This window comes from Rana temporaria, chromosome 8, assembly GCF_905171775.1.
Source record: "Rana temporaria chromosome 8, aRanTem1.1, whole genome shotgun sequence".
NCBI lineage: Eukaryota > Metazoa > Chordata > Amphibia > Anura > Ranidae > Rana > Rana temporaria.
Genome location: NC_053496.1, coordinates 60,581,754 through 60,601,986, shown reverse-complemented (window position 1 = coordinate 60,601,986; position 20,233 = coordinate 60,581,754). Strand labels below are relative to the sequence as shown.

Genomic DNA, 20,233 nt, shown 5'->3' with positions numbered 1-20,233 from the left:
CTGAATTAGCAAGGTCTCTCCCCGGCAAGGATTTCAAAGCAGACTGGGGTTTTAAGGTGTGCTGTTCAAGATCTTTTGAAGAACAATGGCTTGGCCACCACAGAGCCTAAATCTCAACATCGAGTTTGTCTGAAGTTACATGAAGAGACCGAAGGATCTGTGGTTAGTTCTTCAAGATGTTTGGAACAACTTACCTGTCGAGTTCCTTCAAAAACTGTGCAAGTGTACCTAGAAGAAATTATGCTGTTTTGAAGGCAAAGGGTGGTCACCCCAGATTGATTTGGATTTATCTTCTGTTCATTTACGTTCCATTTTGTTAATTTATAAATATAAATTATTATTCCTTTAATTTTTGAAAGCATTCTTAATTTACAGCATTTTTTTTTCACACCTGCCTAAAACTTTGCACAGTAGTATAAATGTAAAAAAGGGAATACCTGTGTGTAGGGGCTGTTTTGGAAAATTTAAAAGCATAAGCATTAAAGGAGAAGTTTAGCCAAATCTTGTTTGGCTGTACTTCTATGGATCACAGGAGTGCAATTAGTTTTCAGCAGAGAGCGGGATGAAGTCCGCTTTCTGCGGATGTCACTGAAGTCAGTCCAGGGAACCGCATCATTGCGACAAAGTCTGGATCTGCCAGGTGCCTGGACTGATATCCCGCTGAGAGACTGAGCCGGATGCTCTGGCCCCTCCACAGCCCAGCGCTCGAATGAGCGAGCAGGGGGGCAGAGCAGAGAGCTGTGGCTGACAGTCTGCAGCTCTCTGCTCGGGGTGCTGTCAGAACTGAGTGATCGGCGGTGTTCGATCGCTCAGTTGTCAGTGCACAGGGGACAGATGCAGCATTGGACCAATGCTGCATCCGCCTAGGTAAGTATGATTTGGGGGGGTGGGACAACCTTCTTATTTAAACTGTACTTTTCCTAAAGCACTTTCAATCTTCTGATCCCCCTCTACAATCTTAAAAGCCAAATTAGTCTGATTTGCGCCCCTTCCCCTCTCCAGCAGCCTCCTTAGATATCCATGTCAGCTTATAGAATGTATATGTAAAGCGCTGCGTAAATTGACGGTGCTATGTAAGTACCTAAAATATAATAGAGAGCAGCTAGAGTAGAGGGTGACCCGACAGCACGTCTTCAGGAGCCTGCAGCTAAAATCCTGAAGAGAATAGGAGCCGGGGAGGGGGATAGAGGAATGCTTTGGTGCATTGGGGGACGGGCTATGGTATGGTATCCCTACAGGGGTACACGAGGGGTATATTTTTCTGAAGAATTCCAGGGTACAAGAATGCCAACCGCTCCACTAGATCTTGACATGTTCCATTTCTGGTGTGACCAGAGGGGGTCGTCAGCATATTCCGCTACTGATATATGCAAGTGTACTTTTTTTATTTTTTTTATTCTCGTTCTTAATTGGCTTTCTTATGAGAAACAAATCTTGCATCAAACGCAGCTTCTTCTGAGCTTTGTAAACAGTTGGGAAGTTGTTCTGGGTTACAATATGTACTGGTATTGGAGATGTTGTTTCAGCCACAGCCACTAGATGGCAATGAAAGCCTTATTAGATGTATTCAGCGATGGTTTGGGTGGGTTCTTCTTCATTGCATATAATGTCTTTGGAAAGGCAATTTTATTTCTTGCATGTACATTTCATTTCCTTCACTTTAGGCATAAGCAAGGGTGAGTTTAGTTAACGCTTCTAGAGTGAAAACCTCCCATTCCTTGTGTGCAGGAGAACTACACAAAAGCTGTACTCCAGGAAAGCCACTTCCATATATTATTGATAGATCTGATATATACTGTACATGCTTTATTATCATAAGGAAATATAGGATAAAATTCCATGTGTCAGTTAGTATGGATTCCGTTACCCTGATGTATTGACGTTGACATTAAGAACTCCCAGGGATGTAATTGCATTGCCTTGATATGTATCTTGTGATATCCTACCCTGTTCTGTCTTTGGAAATGAAAGCTTCAATTCACTAGACTGTAGTGGAGCTTGAAGTGTTTTGTGTCCGCATAACCCTCTAGCTCCTGCATTATTTATTGCAGTGTAATGGTTATTAAAATGCATTAGGATGATAATGAAAAGGCACATCCCACATCAATAAAAGTTCAGAATGTATTCATTGCAGGCTATGTTGTATGCATTGTATGGCTCTAGTTTCATTTTAGATTTTAATATTTATATTTATTTTTTGCAGGGCTCAGGAGGGCACAGGAAGTTATAAGGTAATTAAGCATTATGTTGATTTACTGGCAGGCAATCTGGTATATTTTGACCGCCTGTGGTCAGATGCTAAAGAGTTTCTTTTCCCCAGTGGTCAATATCATTGGTGGGCAATTCATTTGACAGTACATAGCAAACACAAATCTCCTGCGCCTGAAAGTGGCCCCAAAATTGGGTTGTTTAAATCCTCCTCCTGGCTTGGCTGGATATGCCTCACCTTTCTGCCCTCAGAAAGATTGGGGAAGTCTATATTATCCTCGATATTGGTCTTTAATTAAAGAAGTTAAAAAAAGGGCCATATAAAAAAACAGGACTGTTTTGCAGGGCCGAACTTAAAGGGTAACTCCACTTCTGTGGAGAAAAAAATATTTTAGCATGTACAATTGGGATACAAGTCATATTGTAATTGATTTATATTAAAAATTACCTTTTCTTTTCAGTCTGCAGCCGCTATATATTACTATAAAATCAATATGGCTACATGGAGTTATTCTGTACACAGAATGTGTACTGACCACTCCCCAGAAACATAATATCCTGCATGTATGATTGACTCGCCAATTTCCCCCAAAGTCTCCCTAAGATACAAGTCTGATTTCAGGCATCCCTTGCAATCTTTTTGTGAGATATTTCCAATAGTAACATGTCTAAAGGGATGTAGGCACAGCAGCTTTATTAGTACTCTACAGCTGCCACAGCTAGCTGATAATTATGAAACCACTCCCATCAGAGGCACAGACAAACAGAGGGGAATGTTTTTTTTTCTCAACAAAAGTGGAGTTAAGCTTTAATTTTGGAACTGAAGCCTGTAGCGATGTTAAACATCTAGAAAACAAACACCTGGCTCAAGGAATAATGGGTCTCTTTCAGTTGGGTGGTAAAAACGGGTAACTGTGCCATGGTTTTAGCGCCTCACGGCTGCCCACCCGAGCTGTAAGATAACAGCCAGGCGGGGATGTTCATATGCCATGGCCGCTGCGTTTTTAACTTGGGTTCCAGAGTTTGACAGACTTGCCCATTTGAGTACAGTGGGGCCCGCCGCAACCACCTGCAATGTGCATGTCTGTAGCGTGGTAGTCCAGCATTATGAGGTTAAACCAGATGCTGAGGAGGCGTTGTAACACCACTTCATTGCCTGTGAAATGCCCTCTAAAAATAACTGTTAGGAGAGACCCTGAGATTGGTCCAGCAGGGTTATTTGCAGATCCTGATCTGGAGTGAAGAATAGGTGCACGGGTTCTAGGGTATGCAGTGTGTGTGGGCGCTGACGCAGGAAGAACTTGGCTGTGTAGCAGAGTTTGTGGTAGAGCATTGGAACATCTCGTAGGCAACTATCTCCTATTAGAACTGAGCCTCCCCTCTATACTGATCAGCTCCTCGGGCTCTCTTTACAGTTCTTCCAGCTCTCTACATGAACACCTGTTTTGATACCTCTCTGAGCCTGTTGGCTTCCTCAGTGACAGGCTCAAAGAGGTATAAACCTAGTACAGGCGATCAGAAAATCATACAAAAAATATCACCTTCTAAGCGATTGTACGATGATCTGATTGTTTATTCACTCATTGGCTGGGGTTTCTGGGAGCAATGATGTCACTCATAGGCTCCCATGTCCCAACTGTTTTCGGTGCTCCCTCCTCTCCCCTGTAGCCGCCATTGATTGACTATGCATCATGTGACTGGAGCAGACTAAAAATAGATAAATATACATACCTTTTTACACAGGTTAGGCAGTATAGGTAGCAGGAGGAGGAGGGGGGAACATTTTTCAAACTTCTACTTTCGGCAAAAAATTTGCATTTAAGGGTCAAATATCGGCTCTGAGTCTTTTTTCAAAGACCGCTGGCATCTCATTCCCTAGTTCGGGCTGTCATTCATGGGGTACTGTGGATAAATCCACCAGTCAAGTCTCCCTTGTGCCCATGGGATTTGAATTTGGATTTGTCAGTATTGCAAAAGCAACCTTTTGAAACAATTTGCCAGATTCCGCTGATCCTTTTAAACAGGAAATTGGCCTTTTTGATTGCTATCTCTTCGGCTAGAAGAGTATCTGAATTAGCAGCTATTGCAAACAGCCTTATTTAATTTGTCACAAAGATAAAATTGTACTACGACCCCATCCTGCTTTTTTTACCTAAGGTGGTGTCGGCTTTTCATTTAAATCGGGACATTATTCTGCCTTCTTTTTTTCCGTATCCACGGACAGCGGAGGAAAGATTATTGCACTCCCCAGATCTAGTGAGAGCAGTAAAGGTGTATCTGCAGGCAACCGCTCAGATACGCAAAACGGATGTTTTTGTTTATTTTGCCAGATGGTCCCAAGAAGGGACAAGCGGCATATAAATCCACTATCTCCGGGTGGATTCGACAAACAATTATCCAAGCCTATGGTTTAAAGAACAGGACTCCTCCTTTTTCTGTTAGGGTGCACTCTACCAGGGCAATGAGTGCTTCATGGGCACCACCAGACTTAATTGGCTCAGATCTGTAAAGCTGCAACTTGGTCTTCAGGCTGACATGAAAGCACATAAGGATATTGCCTTTGGGCAAAGAGTGCTGCAGGCAGCAGTAAAGGGCTTCTTGTCCGTAGCGGCCTGCTTGATCTGTCTCCCACCCTTCATTGAGCATTGCTCTGGGACGTCCCATTTTGTAATGAATGGCTCTGTGTCCCGTGGTGTACGATAAAGAAAACAGGGTTTTTAAAATGGCTTACCTGTAAAATCCTTTTCTTGGAGTACACCACGGAACACAGAGATCCCCCCCCCCCCCCTTCTTATGGGAACCTTATTGCTTGCTACAAAACTACTTCACTGATGGGAGGGGTTATATGGAGGGGAACTGTATTTTAATTGGTTGTACCAGTGTCCAATCACCGCTAGTGACTCTTAACCCATTATGTAATGAATGTGCTCTGTGTCCCGTGGTGTACCCCAAGAAAAGGATTTTACAGGTAAGCTGTTTTAAAAATCCTGTTTTCTTAAGGACCATCATTGGACATGGAAACCATACTTGTTTTAAATCCAGGGGCTTTAATGCCTGAAGCTTATTTGTAGGGCAAAACCTCTCCTACCTGCCGTTGAGTCTGGACCAACATTTGATTCTCTCTTGGTGTTCTCAAAGGTCTTCACTTCACTTTCTAGGCTTCAGAAACAACTGTTTAACCCTATCGGGTGTATTGTCGGGCGTATAGCCTTACAATGTAAAATATAAAATTGGCCTGTATTTGTGGCACCCAGCGGCCACATCTGTTGCAAAATTCTGCCCATAGAAATGTAGTACAGAATATGCTACATGTGTGTATTTACATGTAAACGCACTGGTATTCCAGAATACATTGCTGTGGCACATTTGGTTTCTGGGTTCTGCAAATACAGCTTATTTTGTGTGCATGAGTCCTTAAAGACATAGCTTTAGAAGCTTTGTGGTCTTGCATAGGAAAACGGGGTTGAGGTACCTACCGTGTTTCCCCGAAAATAAGACCGGGTCTTATATTAATTCTGGCTACAAAAAACACACTAGGGCTTATTTTCAGGGGATGTCTTATTTATTTATGGTATGTACAAAAAAGTTTCCCCCCATGTCAGCATTAGGAAATTCTGTAATCCCAAAAATAAACCTTTGTTTAACCTCTTGACCACCGCCCCATGTCAAAAAGACGTCCTCTTTTTAAAGTTGAATATCTCGATAACGGCAGCAGCTGCTGCCACAACCGAGTTATTCATCTTTTCAGGGGGCGGTGGTGTACACGATAACGGCGGTCTCCGCGGCGGATTCGCCGCGAGATCGCCGTTATCGGTGGCGGGAGAGGGCCCCGCCGCTCTCCCGCGCCCTCCGTCGCTTACCGGAGCCGTCGGTAGCGGCGGAGGGGATCGGGGATCGGATGTGTCCGGCAGCTGAGCGGGGACGGGGCTGAAGGAGAAATCTCCTTCACCCGTCCTCATAGCTCTGCTGGGCGGAAGTGACGTCAAAACGTCAGTCCCGCCCAGCCTCTTAAAGAAACATTTTTTTTTTTTGTCACTTGAAAAAATGACTTTTTTTTTTTTTGCATTTAAGTCTAATTATGAGATCTGAGGTCTTTTTGACCCCAGATCTCATATTTAAGAGGACCTGTCATGCTTTTTTCTATTACAAGGGATGTTTACATTCCTTGTAATAGGAATAAAAGTGATCAATTTTTTTTTTTTTTTTTTTTATTTCAGTGTAAAAAATTATAAAACTAAATAAAAATAAATAAGAAAACCAAAAAATAATTTTTTAAAGCGCCCCGTCCCGACGAGCTCGCGCGCAGAAGCATACGCGAGTAGCGCCCGCATATCACGTGAGTGTCCAGCAGTGCTGTAAATAAGGTATTTTCCACAATAAAGTTACAAAAGGGAGACACACTGCACATTATATAATCTTTTTACAGAACGGATTACATGTTTTTACAAGGACTTTAACTAGGGCTTATTTTTGGGGTAGGGCTTATATTGCAGCCATCCCAGAAACTCACGCTAGGTCTTATTTTCGGGGTAGGGCTTATTTTCGGAGAAACAGGGTAGTGCTCTGCCTTTTACATTAACCAGGGCATTGGTCTCCTGTCCCTTTGTCTGCTTCTGGATGTGCTTCTGGCTGTGCAAATCTTTCAGCTATAGCTTCGCTCAGAAGATCCAATTTCCCCCTTTTCCTGTTTATGAGAATTTTAGGGTTGCCACTTAGTCTAAATACATACTTCCAGGTGGATGTTTCTGCCTGATCTGATGCCAGCTTCAAGTGTAAGGTCTTTTTGAGCAGCGGACAGTTTTCAGTTTCTATTGGCTCTGTTAGTGATTGTTTGCCGTGTTTCTCACTTCTCAGTTGGACTGCTGTTAAAGTATTCATAGAATGAAGGTAAAACCCTTCAACCTTTAGAACCAAAGGTGTAAAAAACCTTCTGTATGCAGTGCCCCCGAGACAAGCGGCTTGCTATGGTGGTACCCAGAATGCAAGCGGGGGAACCCAGGATGAGGAGGATCAGGGCTGCTCTGTGCAAAATCATTGGTAAATATGACATGTTTTATATTTTTTTTTTATTGCCTTTACAAACATTTTAAGACATCAAGTCATACATAAGAGGCATGCACAGTGGGGTTCTGCTTTTTTTTATCTGCAGTCTGAGACAACCATTGACTCATCTCCTCAGTAGTCCAATAGCAAAGTGCTGAAAAAGAGAAATGTAAAGCCTGTGAGAAAGTGCGATCTCACTGTCTTTATTGGTGTTCCTTTTCTTTCCCCACTGCTGTGCTTGGAATAGATTCATGCATGTTTAATGTCTCTTTCATTATTCATATCCAAGTCCTGAAATGTCTGAAAAACAGTGCTAGAGGAAAACAGTTGTCGTGTACGTAATTAGTGAGACTGTGGCATTAAATGTGACAAGCGCTGCCTTTAAAGAATCTGTTATGTGCAAGATATCAAACGAGTAGCTTGCAGATTTTGTGTATAGTGAACTTTTCATGAACTCTGCTTTTTCTCCTCTTGTTTCAAAGTCTTAGGGAAAACCTGTCATGAGAGAAATACATTGACTGCCATTGCTGAAATTGGCTGTCGTGCTGATTTTCCTGGCTTAGCTATTTTTTTGAAACACTGATCAAGAAGTCTTAACCTCACTATGACTTTATTTTCTGCCTACTTTGTTTGAGGATAAGTGATTCGGAAAGGATGAAAGCTACTAGATCCAAATTACAAAGTTTTGAGGAGGTTGACGGTAGGTCCATGTATTTCTCCCATGGTATGTCTCCTCTGTTGGCCTACATGTATCCTAATAATTCTGTCTCTTTATGATATTTATAATTTGAATTACCAGTACTACCTTCAGTAAATGAAATCTTTGTTTTCTTGTTGAGGTTGCCAAAAGAAGCCTGTGTGTATATATGTACATATATATCCTCCTATAGAAAGTCTTCTTTAAAGGGACAGTGTTGTTGGTATACATGTATCCTAATGACGGTGCCTCTACCACCTCTGGACAATGGAATCCTTTTCTGTCTCATTTAAGGAAGCACTGAGAAAATCTTTAGCAACTGACACATCCGGTGATTGACACCAGCCAGTCACCATTGTGTCCCTTCAGCTCTAAAGGTAACACTGAATTTTATTAATAAAACAAGCCCACTGTCTGATATTTTAGCCTCTGGAGAAGAAGTTTGTACGTGTGTCTGGCGAAGCAACCATTGGACACGTGGAGAAATTCCTTCGACGAAAAATGGAGCTCACTGCAATGTGTCAAGTAAGTAATAGACTTAGTGCTGTTAAACAATGCATTGTAATTGTTTGCATTTATTGCAATGTTAGTGATCCATCAAATGATTTTTTTTTTTTTTAATGCAGTAAAATACATGGACTTGGTATTATAAACTCAATGATCTGTAAAACGAGGCTAAAAGGAGCTTCTCTGCAGATAATGTGTACATGCTTTTTAAAGCGGTTGTATACCCACACAGAATTTATTTAAAAAAAAAAAACTGTAAGGCAAGAGCATAATGAGCTAGTATGCAGCGTTCACCTTAGAACGAGGCGTCGCCGTCTGATCCCTTTCCACACCGAGGAAGCTTTTCCGGGTTCGCGGCTCCGTTGCTGTGAGTGGCCAGAGCCGCGAATACGTCACTCCCGTGCATGTGCACAGGAGTCTTCTTCCTGGCAAGGTCCGGCAGCATCTGGTGGTCGGGTCCTGCAGTCACGGAGCTTCGGACCAGGTCGCGACCCATGGCTGGGCTCTTAAAGGGGACATATATATACGTCCATGTGCCCAGCCTTGCCATTCTGCCGACGTATATCGTTGTGCGGAGGTCCTTAAGTGGTTAACCACTTCCTGACCACTATATAGCAAAATGACAGGTACAAAGTGGTTGTATTATCCTGACTGGACGTCCAGCAGTTTAAGCCGCTAACGCGTGTCCGAGGGTGCGTGGCGAACGGTAGTGTGGTGGTGTCAGTCTGACACCCTGCATCTCCGATCTAGGTAAAGTCTATGATGTAGGCTCTTTACCATGTGATCAGCTGTGTTCAATCACAGCTCCTCACATGGTAATCTCAAAGTGCCGTTTTATCGTTTATGACAGACGCGAGTAGAGGAGAGCCGATCGGCTGTTCACTTGACAGGGGTCTGTGCTGATAATCAGCACAGACCCATCGAGGATGCCTGCTTGAGACCACCAGGGATGCCAATCCGTGCCTATTGGGTATGGCACTCTGTGCCCATCAGTGATGCCTGCCATTGCCTCCTGATCAGTGATGCCTATCAGTGTCATATATCAGTACCGCACATCAATGAGTGCCCATCGGTGCTGCATATAGGTGCTTCATCTGTGCCAATCAGTACTGCCTCATCGGTGCCCGTCAGTGCAGCCTAATCAGTGCTCATCAGTGAAGGAGAAAACGTACTTCTTTGGTATTGTAACAGAAACGAATAAAAATGTTTTATTGTTTTTTTTTTTTATTGTAGCACAAAAAATAGAAAAACACAGTGGTGATCAACTATCACCAGAGAAAGTTCTATTTGTGAGAAAGAAATTATAATTTTGTTTGGGTACAGTGTCACATAACTGCGCAATTGTCATTTAAAACGCAACAGCACTGAAAGCTGAAAATTGGCCTGCGCAGGAAGGGGGTGTGTTCTGTCTCTAGGACAGAGAGCTAAACCCTTTTCCTCCATAAACTCCAGATACCATATTTCTTTGATCTTAGATTTATTGCAACAAGCCATGGGAAACTACAATTGATAAAATAAACATCGTTACAATTTTGCATATAATAAAGGAACAATGCGCTATAACACAGAATGAGATAATTGGAACTCGTTTTTTAAGCTCGCTGAGGGGTAATGTCGAGAGATTGAAGAAAAACATGCCTTCCTGTCCCTGTAGATTCTTAAAATGGATGCCGAGTCCCTTCCTCTAGAGAATTCTCCCAAAATGCACTCATTCCTAACAACTTTAACACATTTTAAGAAAATACAATATGTAACTACTACAAACGGCAAAGCTATACCAGAAAGGGAACAGGATGGTGCCGCCTGTGCTCTGTATATAACTAGCTTGGTGTAAATCAGGAAAACCAACATGTTATTTTAAGCACATAGACATAAGTTAACTGAATAGAAGCGCGGTGGGCAGAACAGGGTTTCAAGTGCCCTGTAATCAAGTGGTTAATGTTGGGGGTGTTTTAAAGGACGTTTAGGATTCTTGAAAATTTTCTAGTACTACATGAAGGACATAAACCATGATAAAGCTTGTGTTTTAAAGTATAATTGCCTTCTAGGTGGATATCATATGTGGAGACCATATACTGGAACACTATCAGACACTGAGGGATATACTTTCTGCCATTGGAAAAAAAGCAGTTCAGGTATTATCTAGTTCTTGCACAAAATGAAAAATTATTGATGCCAATGAATGTTAAATTGTTAATTTCTTGCTTTGTTTTGTATGTCTTGAGAATTTGGAATTAATTCATGGAGACATATTAGAACAGACTATAAATGTATTAAAATACAACTAGCACAGGTGCCCGTTGTCACCCCTACTGTTTGCAATAGCTATAGAGTCACTTGCAGCTCTGTTGAGGATGGAACCTGCTGTCAAGCCGGTTGACATGCTTTTTGTTTTTTAATTAAGTAGACGTAGCGGAATCCTTAACTGTAGCCTTAGATCTCATACCCCAATTTGGGGAATTTTCAGGATTCAAGGTAAATTGGAGTAAATCCCTTTAATATGATGCATACCCCTGTGATGTCCTTGACTGTCCCCCTACGGGTGGTTTCTAAAGTTAGGTACCTGGGGGTTTATGTACAACTGCCACTGATGTCCTATGTGCCCAAAAACCTTCCCTAAGCTGCACTTGAACCTCCTGGGGAGAATCTCCCCTGAGAGATGCCTTCTGGGAGATTTTGCCGAAGAAGATCTGAGTAACTCGCAGAAAACTCCCTTGCGACTGGTGATTATTTTTATGCTAAAATTGCCTTGGCCCTTAAGTGGAAGGACCCCTCCCCTAGTCTTTTTCTTGGACATTTCTGGGTAGATGTAATCAATTGTGCACTACCATTAAATAAATTGACGTACTCTTCTAGGGGTTGCCCCAAAAGGTTCGAAAAGATTTGGGCCGGCTGGCTTACCGTTTGCTGAAATAGAAGTCTGATCAGTAATTACATTACTATGGTAATATGGAACAATTGCTGTGAGTCAAGCCATTCAGGTAAATTTATGGTGTGGATTGCACTAGTATCCCGTTGGTGTGGTAATAATTTACCAGGTGTTTTTGTTTTGGGTTTTTCAATGGCCCTAAGTGTACACGGTGCGCTCCGGAAGCGGTTAAAGGGAGTTCTCTTAATCTCGGCTTGTTACCTGTACAAAAGACACTTGTCCACAGAAGCAATCAATCACTCAGATTCCAATCTCTCTACCATGGCCAAGACCAAAGAGCTTTCTAAGGATGTCAGGGACAAGATTGTAGACCTACACAAGGCTGGAATGGGCTACAAGACCATCGCCTAGCAACTTGGTGAGAGGGTGACAACAGTTGGTACAATTTTTCGCAAATGGAAGAAACTCGAAATAACTGTCAATCTCCTTTGGTCTGGGGCTCCATGCAAGATCTCACCTTGTGGCATTTTAATGATCATGGGAACGGTGGGCAATTAGCCCAGAACTACACAGGAGAATCTTGTCAATGATCTCAAGGCAGCTGGGACCATAGTCACCAAAAAAACAATTGGTAACGCACTACCCTGTGAAGGACTGAAATCCTGCAGTGCCCGCAAGGTCCTCCTTCTCAAGAAATCGCATGTACAGGCACGTCTGAGGTTTGCTAATGAACATCTGAATGATTGAGAGGAGAACTAGGTAAAAGTGTTGTGGTCAGATGAGACCAAAATCAGTGTTTGGAGGAGGAATGCTGCCTATGACCCCAAGAACACCACCCCCACCGTCAAACATTGAGGTGCAAACCTTATGCTTTGGGGGTGTTTTTCTGCTGAGGGGACAGGACAACTTCACCACATCAAACTGATGATCAGCGGGGCCATGTACTGTCTAGCTTGGGTGAGCACCTCCTTCCCCCATCCAGGGCATTGAAAATGGGTCGTGGATGGGTATTCCATTATGACAATGACCCAAAACACACAGCCAAGGCTACAAATGAATAGCTCAAGAAGAACATTAAGGTCCTAGAGTGGCCTAGCTAGTTTCCAGACCTTAATCCCATAGAAAATGTCACCCTCGAAACCTTATTGACTTGGAGAGGATCTGCAAAGAGCTATAAGAAAGCACTAGTAGTTACGGTGTGAAACATGTCAGCGATCTATTCCATCCTTTGCTGTATGGATTTTTACCAATAAAGAAATTGTTGAGGTGAGGCCACCTGAATAGAATTTTTCTTCATATGCTATCTGCAAAGAGGAGTGGGACAAAATCCCTCCCGAGATGTGTGCAAACCTGGTGGCCAACTACAAAAAATGCCTGACCTCTGTGATTGCCAACAAGGGTTTTGCCACCAAGTGCTAAGTCATTTTTGGCGAAGGGGTCAAAAACGTATTTCACTCATTAAAAAATAAATCAATTTATAACTTTTTTTAAATGTGTTTTTCTGTTTTATTAGTCTCTCACTGTTAAAATAAACCTAACATTAAAATTATAAACTGATCATTTCTTTGTCAGTGGGCAAATGTACAAAATCAGCAGAGGATCAGATACTTTTTTTTTTTCTCCCCTCATTGTATATATTCCACAGCGCTGTCACTTTAAGTTATCTGCTTGCTGTTTGGACTGCTGCTGTTCACCAAACTAGCCCTTGTGTAGTAACATGCTACATTTTTGGCTGGGGAAATGCTGCAGGAGGCAATACGAGCCAATACGAGCCCCTCCAGTGCTCACTGAGCTGTGGAGGGGTGTAGAAGCAGCTGGCTCAGGCTCCCAGCAACTCGCTGATTGGCTGAGCCTAGACCGGATTCTGTGACTCCATGCGACAGCAGATTTTAGCCTGCTGTGGGCTAACAACCAGTCACTGGAGTGAAGATCCTGTGATCCCTAGGAGAAATATAGTCAAAAGAACTTTGCCTGTACTTCTCCTTTTCTGTTTCAATCTTTTTATTAAATTTTCAGAATTACAGTAAAATATGATTATGTAATACAAAAGAGTGCAACATTGCTCTCTCAACATAAAGTGAACAAGAAGTCATCAATTGTTACATGTTTTAAGGGTAAGGAATTAAGACATAAATCCATGGCGATCCACCAATGGGTTTTAGGAACTGTGACAGAGTGGCCAACTATAAGAAGACTGGTATTGAGAAACATATTTTTTTTTATCGTCCACAACTAGGTCAAACAACCCATGGGCCTTACATCAGACCAACTTTGCACATTCGGCAGAGGGGTCAAGCAGGACAGCACCTACCCACCCAACCACTGAGGCAGGCTATAGTCAAAATAATGGCATTATAACAAACATAATGACCATTGTGTCATTTAACACTAGACTTCTTTATGCTGCTGTAAAAAAAGTAAAGAATATATATAGTGTCAAGTATCGCCGCAACATATGCTTTGAGGGATATCATTGCATACAAAACCTAGACGGAAACCTCAGTCGAGACAAAGGTTCTGACTAGAGGCCTTACCTTACCCCTGAGTAAAGAAATAGAAAGGAGCGAATTAGAGAGAGAAAAGGAAGCGAGTCAGAGAAGAGGGCAAAGAAGCCAAGACCACACCTGTCCAGGAGTCTGACCCAGCACTGATCCAATGTCAATCTCCTTTGTAATAACCTGAATGTGTTTTTATTTAACTTTTTTCCTAATTACTGAAGAAAGATAGTGCTCATAACTTTGACTGCTTTTGCATTGTCGACTCTAATCAAGCTTAAATATGTAAATTTATTTTTCTGCAGGGCACATCCAAGGTCGATACAAATTATTCTATTCTTACATTGCTGTTGCAACAAAGCTTTCTTAAGCAAGACAAATTCTATAATATAGTTATGTCATTAGCCAAAGCTTTTGCATTTTTTTTAAACAAGTTAAAAGGTTATAAAGAAAGTGAGATATTGGCTATACACAGTAAAAACCTGCATTAAAGAATTAATTTACATTTTAAGCCAGGCTATGGCCTGCAGAGGTTGCTAAGCATACGCATTTTTACATCTAGCTGAAGGCTGGAGGGAATGACCAAGAATGTTCTCAGAATGTTAAGCTACCCTGACAAAACTGCAGCTTTGGAGCTCATTCTGCTGCATAAAACGGTTATGTAACATGAAAAGCCCAATCCTGTAATCCTTAAATAGAGAGTTGGTTTAGGAATCAAACATTTTTTTTGTTTCAGCTTTGTAGACTGCTAGAAATGTAATTTCATTCAACTGTATGTAAACAGTTTGTGTTAATCTAAGCTACTTCTGTTTGGGTAGTTGCAGTTGCGCTAATAAAAAAAAAACGATACAGCGTGAAGCACAGTGCAGAAAATGAAAAACATACATGTTGTGTCAGCAGTCACCAAACAAACACAGGATCACCGGAAGGTATCAACGTAGAAAAGGCATATAATGGGATCATAACCTAACAATTGCAGTGTAACCAACGCATACCAACCTCATTTTATATATTTTCTCAGCTGTCTCCTGCTGGGGTATACTGGGAAAAGGAAGAGGCAACAAAGGCCTCAAACTAAGGATGGGGCAAGCGGTGTAATGGGATTCTGTAACCTAGATCAAGGGTAAATTTGAAAGAATAAATCCACCAAAATGTCTTCATTTATCAATGTGGACTGAAATGTGATTGTGGTTAACCAAATAAGCCCAACTATGTTCTTACTCTAACAAATATTGTATTTCTTGCATTTAAATCCAACCTATGACCTACAGCTTATTGCCTTCATTCTTATCCTACAGGATGGTTTACTTGTTCTTCACTTTGGCCTGGTCCTGTCTCCATTGTCCTTTACCTGAAGGTATTCATGCAAAATGATGGATATGGACATCTCTCTCAAGGTTGACTTCAGTCAGTCATGGTGCAAAGAAGGTGGATATTCTGTAAGGAAAGTCTCAGCTACCGGACGTGACTAAGCTCAATATGAGCTGGGTAAATTTGTATCACTGGCCTGAGCATACATCGGGAGTGTGTAGATGGCCATTCAGAAGGCTCATGCCTGAGAGCATCAAAAAGTTGCGATTGCTCTTTCTACTGAATTTTTACATACATATTACCAAAAGCTCATAATATAGAGCATATGAATTTTATAATCCAAAAACAAAAGATTTGCCTTAATATTGGACTATGTTGACCAAAATCTACCAAAAGCACTGGACAATGAAATGTAAATATGTATTTTCCTATGACCACATATTTTTCTTAAATGTAGCAACCAATGTCATGTAAATAATAAGTATGCTTTTGAAAGTTTTTTTTTTTTTTTTTTCCCCTGGAAACATGGGTTTGTTTATGGTAAAACGCTGTGGTCATGCTGCAATGTAGGAGAGGTTTACACTTCAGCACACTGTGTAACAATAAAGCCATTTTCTCAGCAATGGTGTTCTTAGTTTGTTTTCAATGAACATTTGCTGCATAAAGAAAAACTCCACAAAAATACAAAAAACATTCAATAATATAAACATGATATATATATATTTTTTTTTTTTATGTCTGTGGCATCAGTGCCTCCTAGTGCTCATTTACATGGGTGCTGTGGCCTGTACAGTGTGAAAGAGAACCTTGTTTATGTGGCTGGAGCTGCATGCAGGCTGCATACAGTACATTGGAAAAGTATTCATACCCCTTGAAATTTTCCACATTTTGTCATGTTACAACCAAAAGCCTAAATTTATTTTATGTGATAGACCAACACAAAGTGGCTCATAACTGTGAAGTGGGAGGAAAACGATAAATGTTTTTAATTTTTTTTTTTTTTTTTTTTTTTTACAAATAAATATCTGATGAGCGTGGCGTGCATTTGTATTTAGCCCCTCTGGAATCATTTTTCACTGCAATTACAGCTGCACGTCTTTTTGGGGATGTCTCTACCAGCTTTGCACATCTAGAGAGTGACATTTTTGCACATTCTTCTTTGAAAAATCATTCAAGCTCTGTCAGATTGGATGGAGAGCATCTGTGAACAGCTGTTTTTAAGTCTTGCCACAGATTCTCAAGCAGCCAATAGGCCCATGGTAACTTTGGAGGAGCTGCAGAGATTCACAGCTTAGGTAGGGGAATCTCTTCACAGGACAACTATTAGCCGTGCACTCCACAAATCTGGCCTTTATGGAAGAGGGACAAGAAGAAAGCCATTGTTGAAAGCCATAAGAAGTCCCGTTTCTAGTTTTCGAGAAGCCTTGTGGGGGGACACAGCAAACGTGGAAGAAAGGTGCTCTGGTTAGATGAGATTGAAATTGAGTTTGGCCTAAAAGCAAAACGCTATGTGTGGCAGAAAACTAACACTGCCCATCATCCTGAACACACCATCCCCACCGAGAATCTGACAGAACTTGAGCTACTTTGCTAAGAATGGGCAAAGATTCAAAGATTTCACTCTCTAGATGTCCAAAGCTGCGAAAGGTGATTCTACAAAGTACTGGGGGGGCTGAAAACAAATGTATGCCACACCTCTCAGATATTTATTTGTAAAAATAATTAAAACCATTCATCATTTTCCTTCCACTTTGCAATTATGTGTGACTTTGTGCTGGTCTACCACATAAAATCCCAATATAATATATTTACGTTTTTGGTTGTAACCTGGCAAAATGTGGAAAGTTTTTCAAGGGGTATAAATATTTTTTCAAGGCACTGTATGTTTGTCTATGGAGGCTCAGTGGCTGTACAGACACGGCTGCTCATCCATATGTGAAAGGCATCCAGGGGTGGGTAAGTGACCCCAAATGCAGACTATGGGGGTTTATTTACTAAAGCTGTAGTGTGCAAAATCAGGCTCATTTCTGCATTGAAGCCACCAATCAGCTTCTAACCTCAGCTTGTTTAAGCTTTGGCAATAAAACCTGGAAGCTGATTGGTTTCTATACAGAAGCGAGACTGATCTTGCACTCTCCAGCTTTAGTAAATAAACCCTTATGTGTATTCAGGGCTACTCACCCGCCCCTGCACACCTTTCACATTATGTGTCCCCCATAGAGCAGCATGGGCTGCTGGAACACGGCTCCCTGATGGCGGCAGAAACACCATCTATAACCAGTAGCATGTGGATAAAGGTAAACTCCATCCAGATATCTTAACCACTTCTTCAATACAGGTCACTTCCCCCCTCCTTCCCAGGCCAATTTTCGGGCACTAATGAGGTGGCCATAGGTGTGCAGACCCCCCCCCATCAGGAGGGCAGCTGATCATCTCTCCGCAACCCGTACCTTATCTGCATGAATAGAGGAACAGCCGATAAACGTTACTTCCTGTCTATGATGTGACCAGCTGTGATTGAATGGAGATGCAACGTGTCAGACTGACGCACACCACCCCCCGGCTTATCCTGCTGGACCTCGTATGACGTCCAGTCAGGATAGTGAAACCACTTTATGACCGTCGTATTGCTATATGGCAGACGGCAAGTGGTTAAACATTTAAAATACCGTATGTAGATGGTTTTATCTTTTTAAATGTTTTGTAATTTTGGCCAGATGACATTGGGTTCTCTGTTAGATTGGTCTGGACTCATCTCCCACACCCCAACCAACAGTGTTCTCACATGACATGCTAGTTGTTTATCCTCCTCTCCGGCCCAGGGTGGTCCTCCACTGATGCAGACAGCAGCACAAAATTGGTTAGTGTTGCTATCGTATTAAATATACTTTCTCTTATCGTCCATGGACGGACACAGCTCCTTAAATCTTGACAAGTGGGTTATGTTCCCTGTTTACAGGAGAGGACTAGGCAGAAACATGTTAAATAGTTAAATACATGTTACATTAACAGAGTTGAACAGCCCCGCCCAGGGGGCGGTCCCTCCAGACATAACCCTCCTCACTGCAGCTTGCAGCCCCAGTTTCGTTCTGCCTAGCAAAGGAGAAGGACGTATGGCTCCCTTTGGGCCCAGCGCCCTGAGGAGAAATTTTATTTTATTTTACTTTACTTTTTCTTGAAGAATCTTCTTTCAACTGTTGGCTGAGAGACAGGCTGGATATTATAGATCCTTGTAGTCTACTCAGTCCGACCAGCAAGCGTGGGCACACCTTTGCAAAGAGGCTTGGTCTGCCACGCCATACCTCATGACTCCTGGGGTGGCCGGTGAGCTTTGCTCCGAGGTCCACATATGACTGAGCTGTGGTGTTGTCTCAATCACAGTGGACCGGGCCGACAGCTACCTCCATTGCGGTTGTAGGTCTGTCAGGAATGCGTCAGCGAGTCCTCGCTCGGACGGGTAAGTACAGTCCCTCCTGCTTCGGTGGGTTGGTACAGCTGGGCATTCCTGGGGTTCGGGGGTCCCTTCCCCTTACTTCCCTGCTCCTTTCCCTTGCTGCATTGCTAACATTGCCGCTGTCAGGGGGGGAGGGGGCCTTCCTGAGGGGACTGTGTTATCTGGCCTGTGTTTTTTCTTTTTTGTATTGGGCTTTCCTGTGAGGTAAAAAGCCCTGTGATGAGCACAGATGTTTATGATTATACTTCAGCAGACGCTGACTGATTGGTGACACCTGTAATGGTTTTGCTTTTTATGCTGTATCTGTGACTTGTCCTTAAATAAAACAGCCCTATGAGGCTTTTCCTGTTTAAACACAGGTCCCTGCAAAAGTTACCTCACGGTTCTTTTCCTCACAGGCAGCGCTGGGCAGTCTCCTCCTGAGGGAGTCCCCTGGTTACCCCTGGTCAGCGCAGCAAGTGGGTGAGAGGCCCTGAATAGGGCTCTAGGAGCCTTTGTCTATTTGTATGGACAGGTGTGCATATTATAATACACATTATATGTAAATATTGGAGTCAGTATCTGGGTCCTTCCCCACATGCTGGTGGTGGCAGCAGGTGTTAGCACCTGTGATTCCCACAGAGTTTTTGTTAGTCCTGGACACAGTTTGTGCCAGGGTGGGGGTGGACTGCGGGCGGGCGGTAAAAGAGTGCCCCCTTCCCCCGTTATCCCCTGGGGAATGCTCTGTTATGGAGCCATGGACTAGGTACCTAGTTAAAAAAAAAAAAAAAAAAAAAAGGCAGAATAAGGCATTTATGGGTGCGCTTTTTACTGCTGCAAGGGACTCTCCTAAGCTGCATAGTGCAGCTGGGTTTCCGCCGAGGGCTCGGTCTTTTTTGGATCACACAAATCAGACCGCTGTGTAGGTTTTTTCCTTCTGTGCCCTTCTTTGATAATTTCTGAGATGCGGAATGAGAAAAGCCACTGAGGGCTTTTGTAGTCCCTCACCGCCGGGCGGGAACCCCTACTTGTATGGATCTGACTGATAGAAGATCCGAAGTACTGACCCGTTCCATGTTTACCATGCTGGGGTCTGGCTTGCGGCCTATTGTGGCCACTACACTGGGGTCTCAGTGGTCGCTGGCGCTATTTTTTTGGGAGATTTTTCAATTACATTGAAAACTCCCATTGGCGCCCATTTTGTCGTAGCCACGCTATGGCGCAGCTTACATTGTGCTGGCCTTTTTCCTGTGGCCGCGTTCTGAACGCTCGGCGGCCATCTTGGAGTAGTCCTGACCCCTAGTGCTGTATACAACTCAGAGTGAGCATTTTGCACCAGACAGTGGAGGAGCACCGACTCTCTCCTGAGGTTATTAGCCTAGCGGACCAGCTGGTCCAGGGCCTCATATAGGTCTGTGATGCTTCATTGAATGCTGCGCCCTTGTTATCCAGGGCGTCTGTTTCAGAATGGTTTTATGCACACGGTGGTGTAGTGCTTAACTCCATTACTTGGCAGCAAAAGAGTCATTGGTTCAAATCTGCACACTGACGCCAATCTGCCTGGAGCTTGCATTGTCGCTCCCTGTGTCTGTGTGGGTTTCCTCCGGGTACTCCGGTTTCCTCCAAAGACATGTGTGCATACACCTACATAATATACATACACACTATGT

General features: G+C 42.8%; 1 protein-coding gene across 1 annotated transcript in view; it reads left to right on the top strand.

Moving 5' to 3' along the window:
• Positions 1-15,753, top strand: part of PCGF6 (polycomb group ring finger 6) — a 33,842-nt gene extending 18,089 nt beyond the window's left edge. Inside the window, exons 7-10 of the mRNA XM_040361878.1 lie at positions 2,204-2,231; positions 8,375-8,473; positions 10,504-10,590; positions 15,118-15,753. Coding sequence (XP_040217812.1) covers positions 2,204-2,231; positions 8,375-8,473; positions 10,504-10,590; positions 15,118-15,174 — 271 coding nt within the window. The 3' untranslated portion in view covers positions 15,175-15,753. The remainder of the gene's footprint in view (positions 1-2,203; positions 2,232-8,374; positions 8,474-10,503; positions 10,591-15,117) is intronic.
• The last annotated feature ends 4,480 nt before the right edge of the window (positions 15,754-20,233 follow it).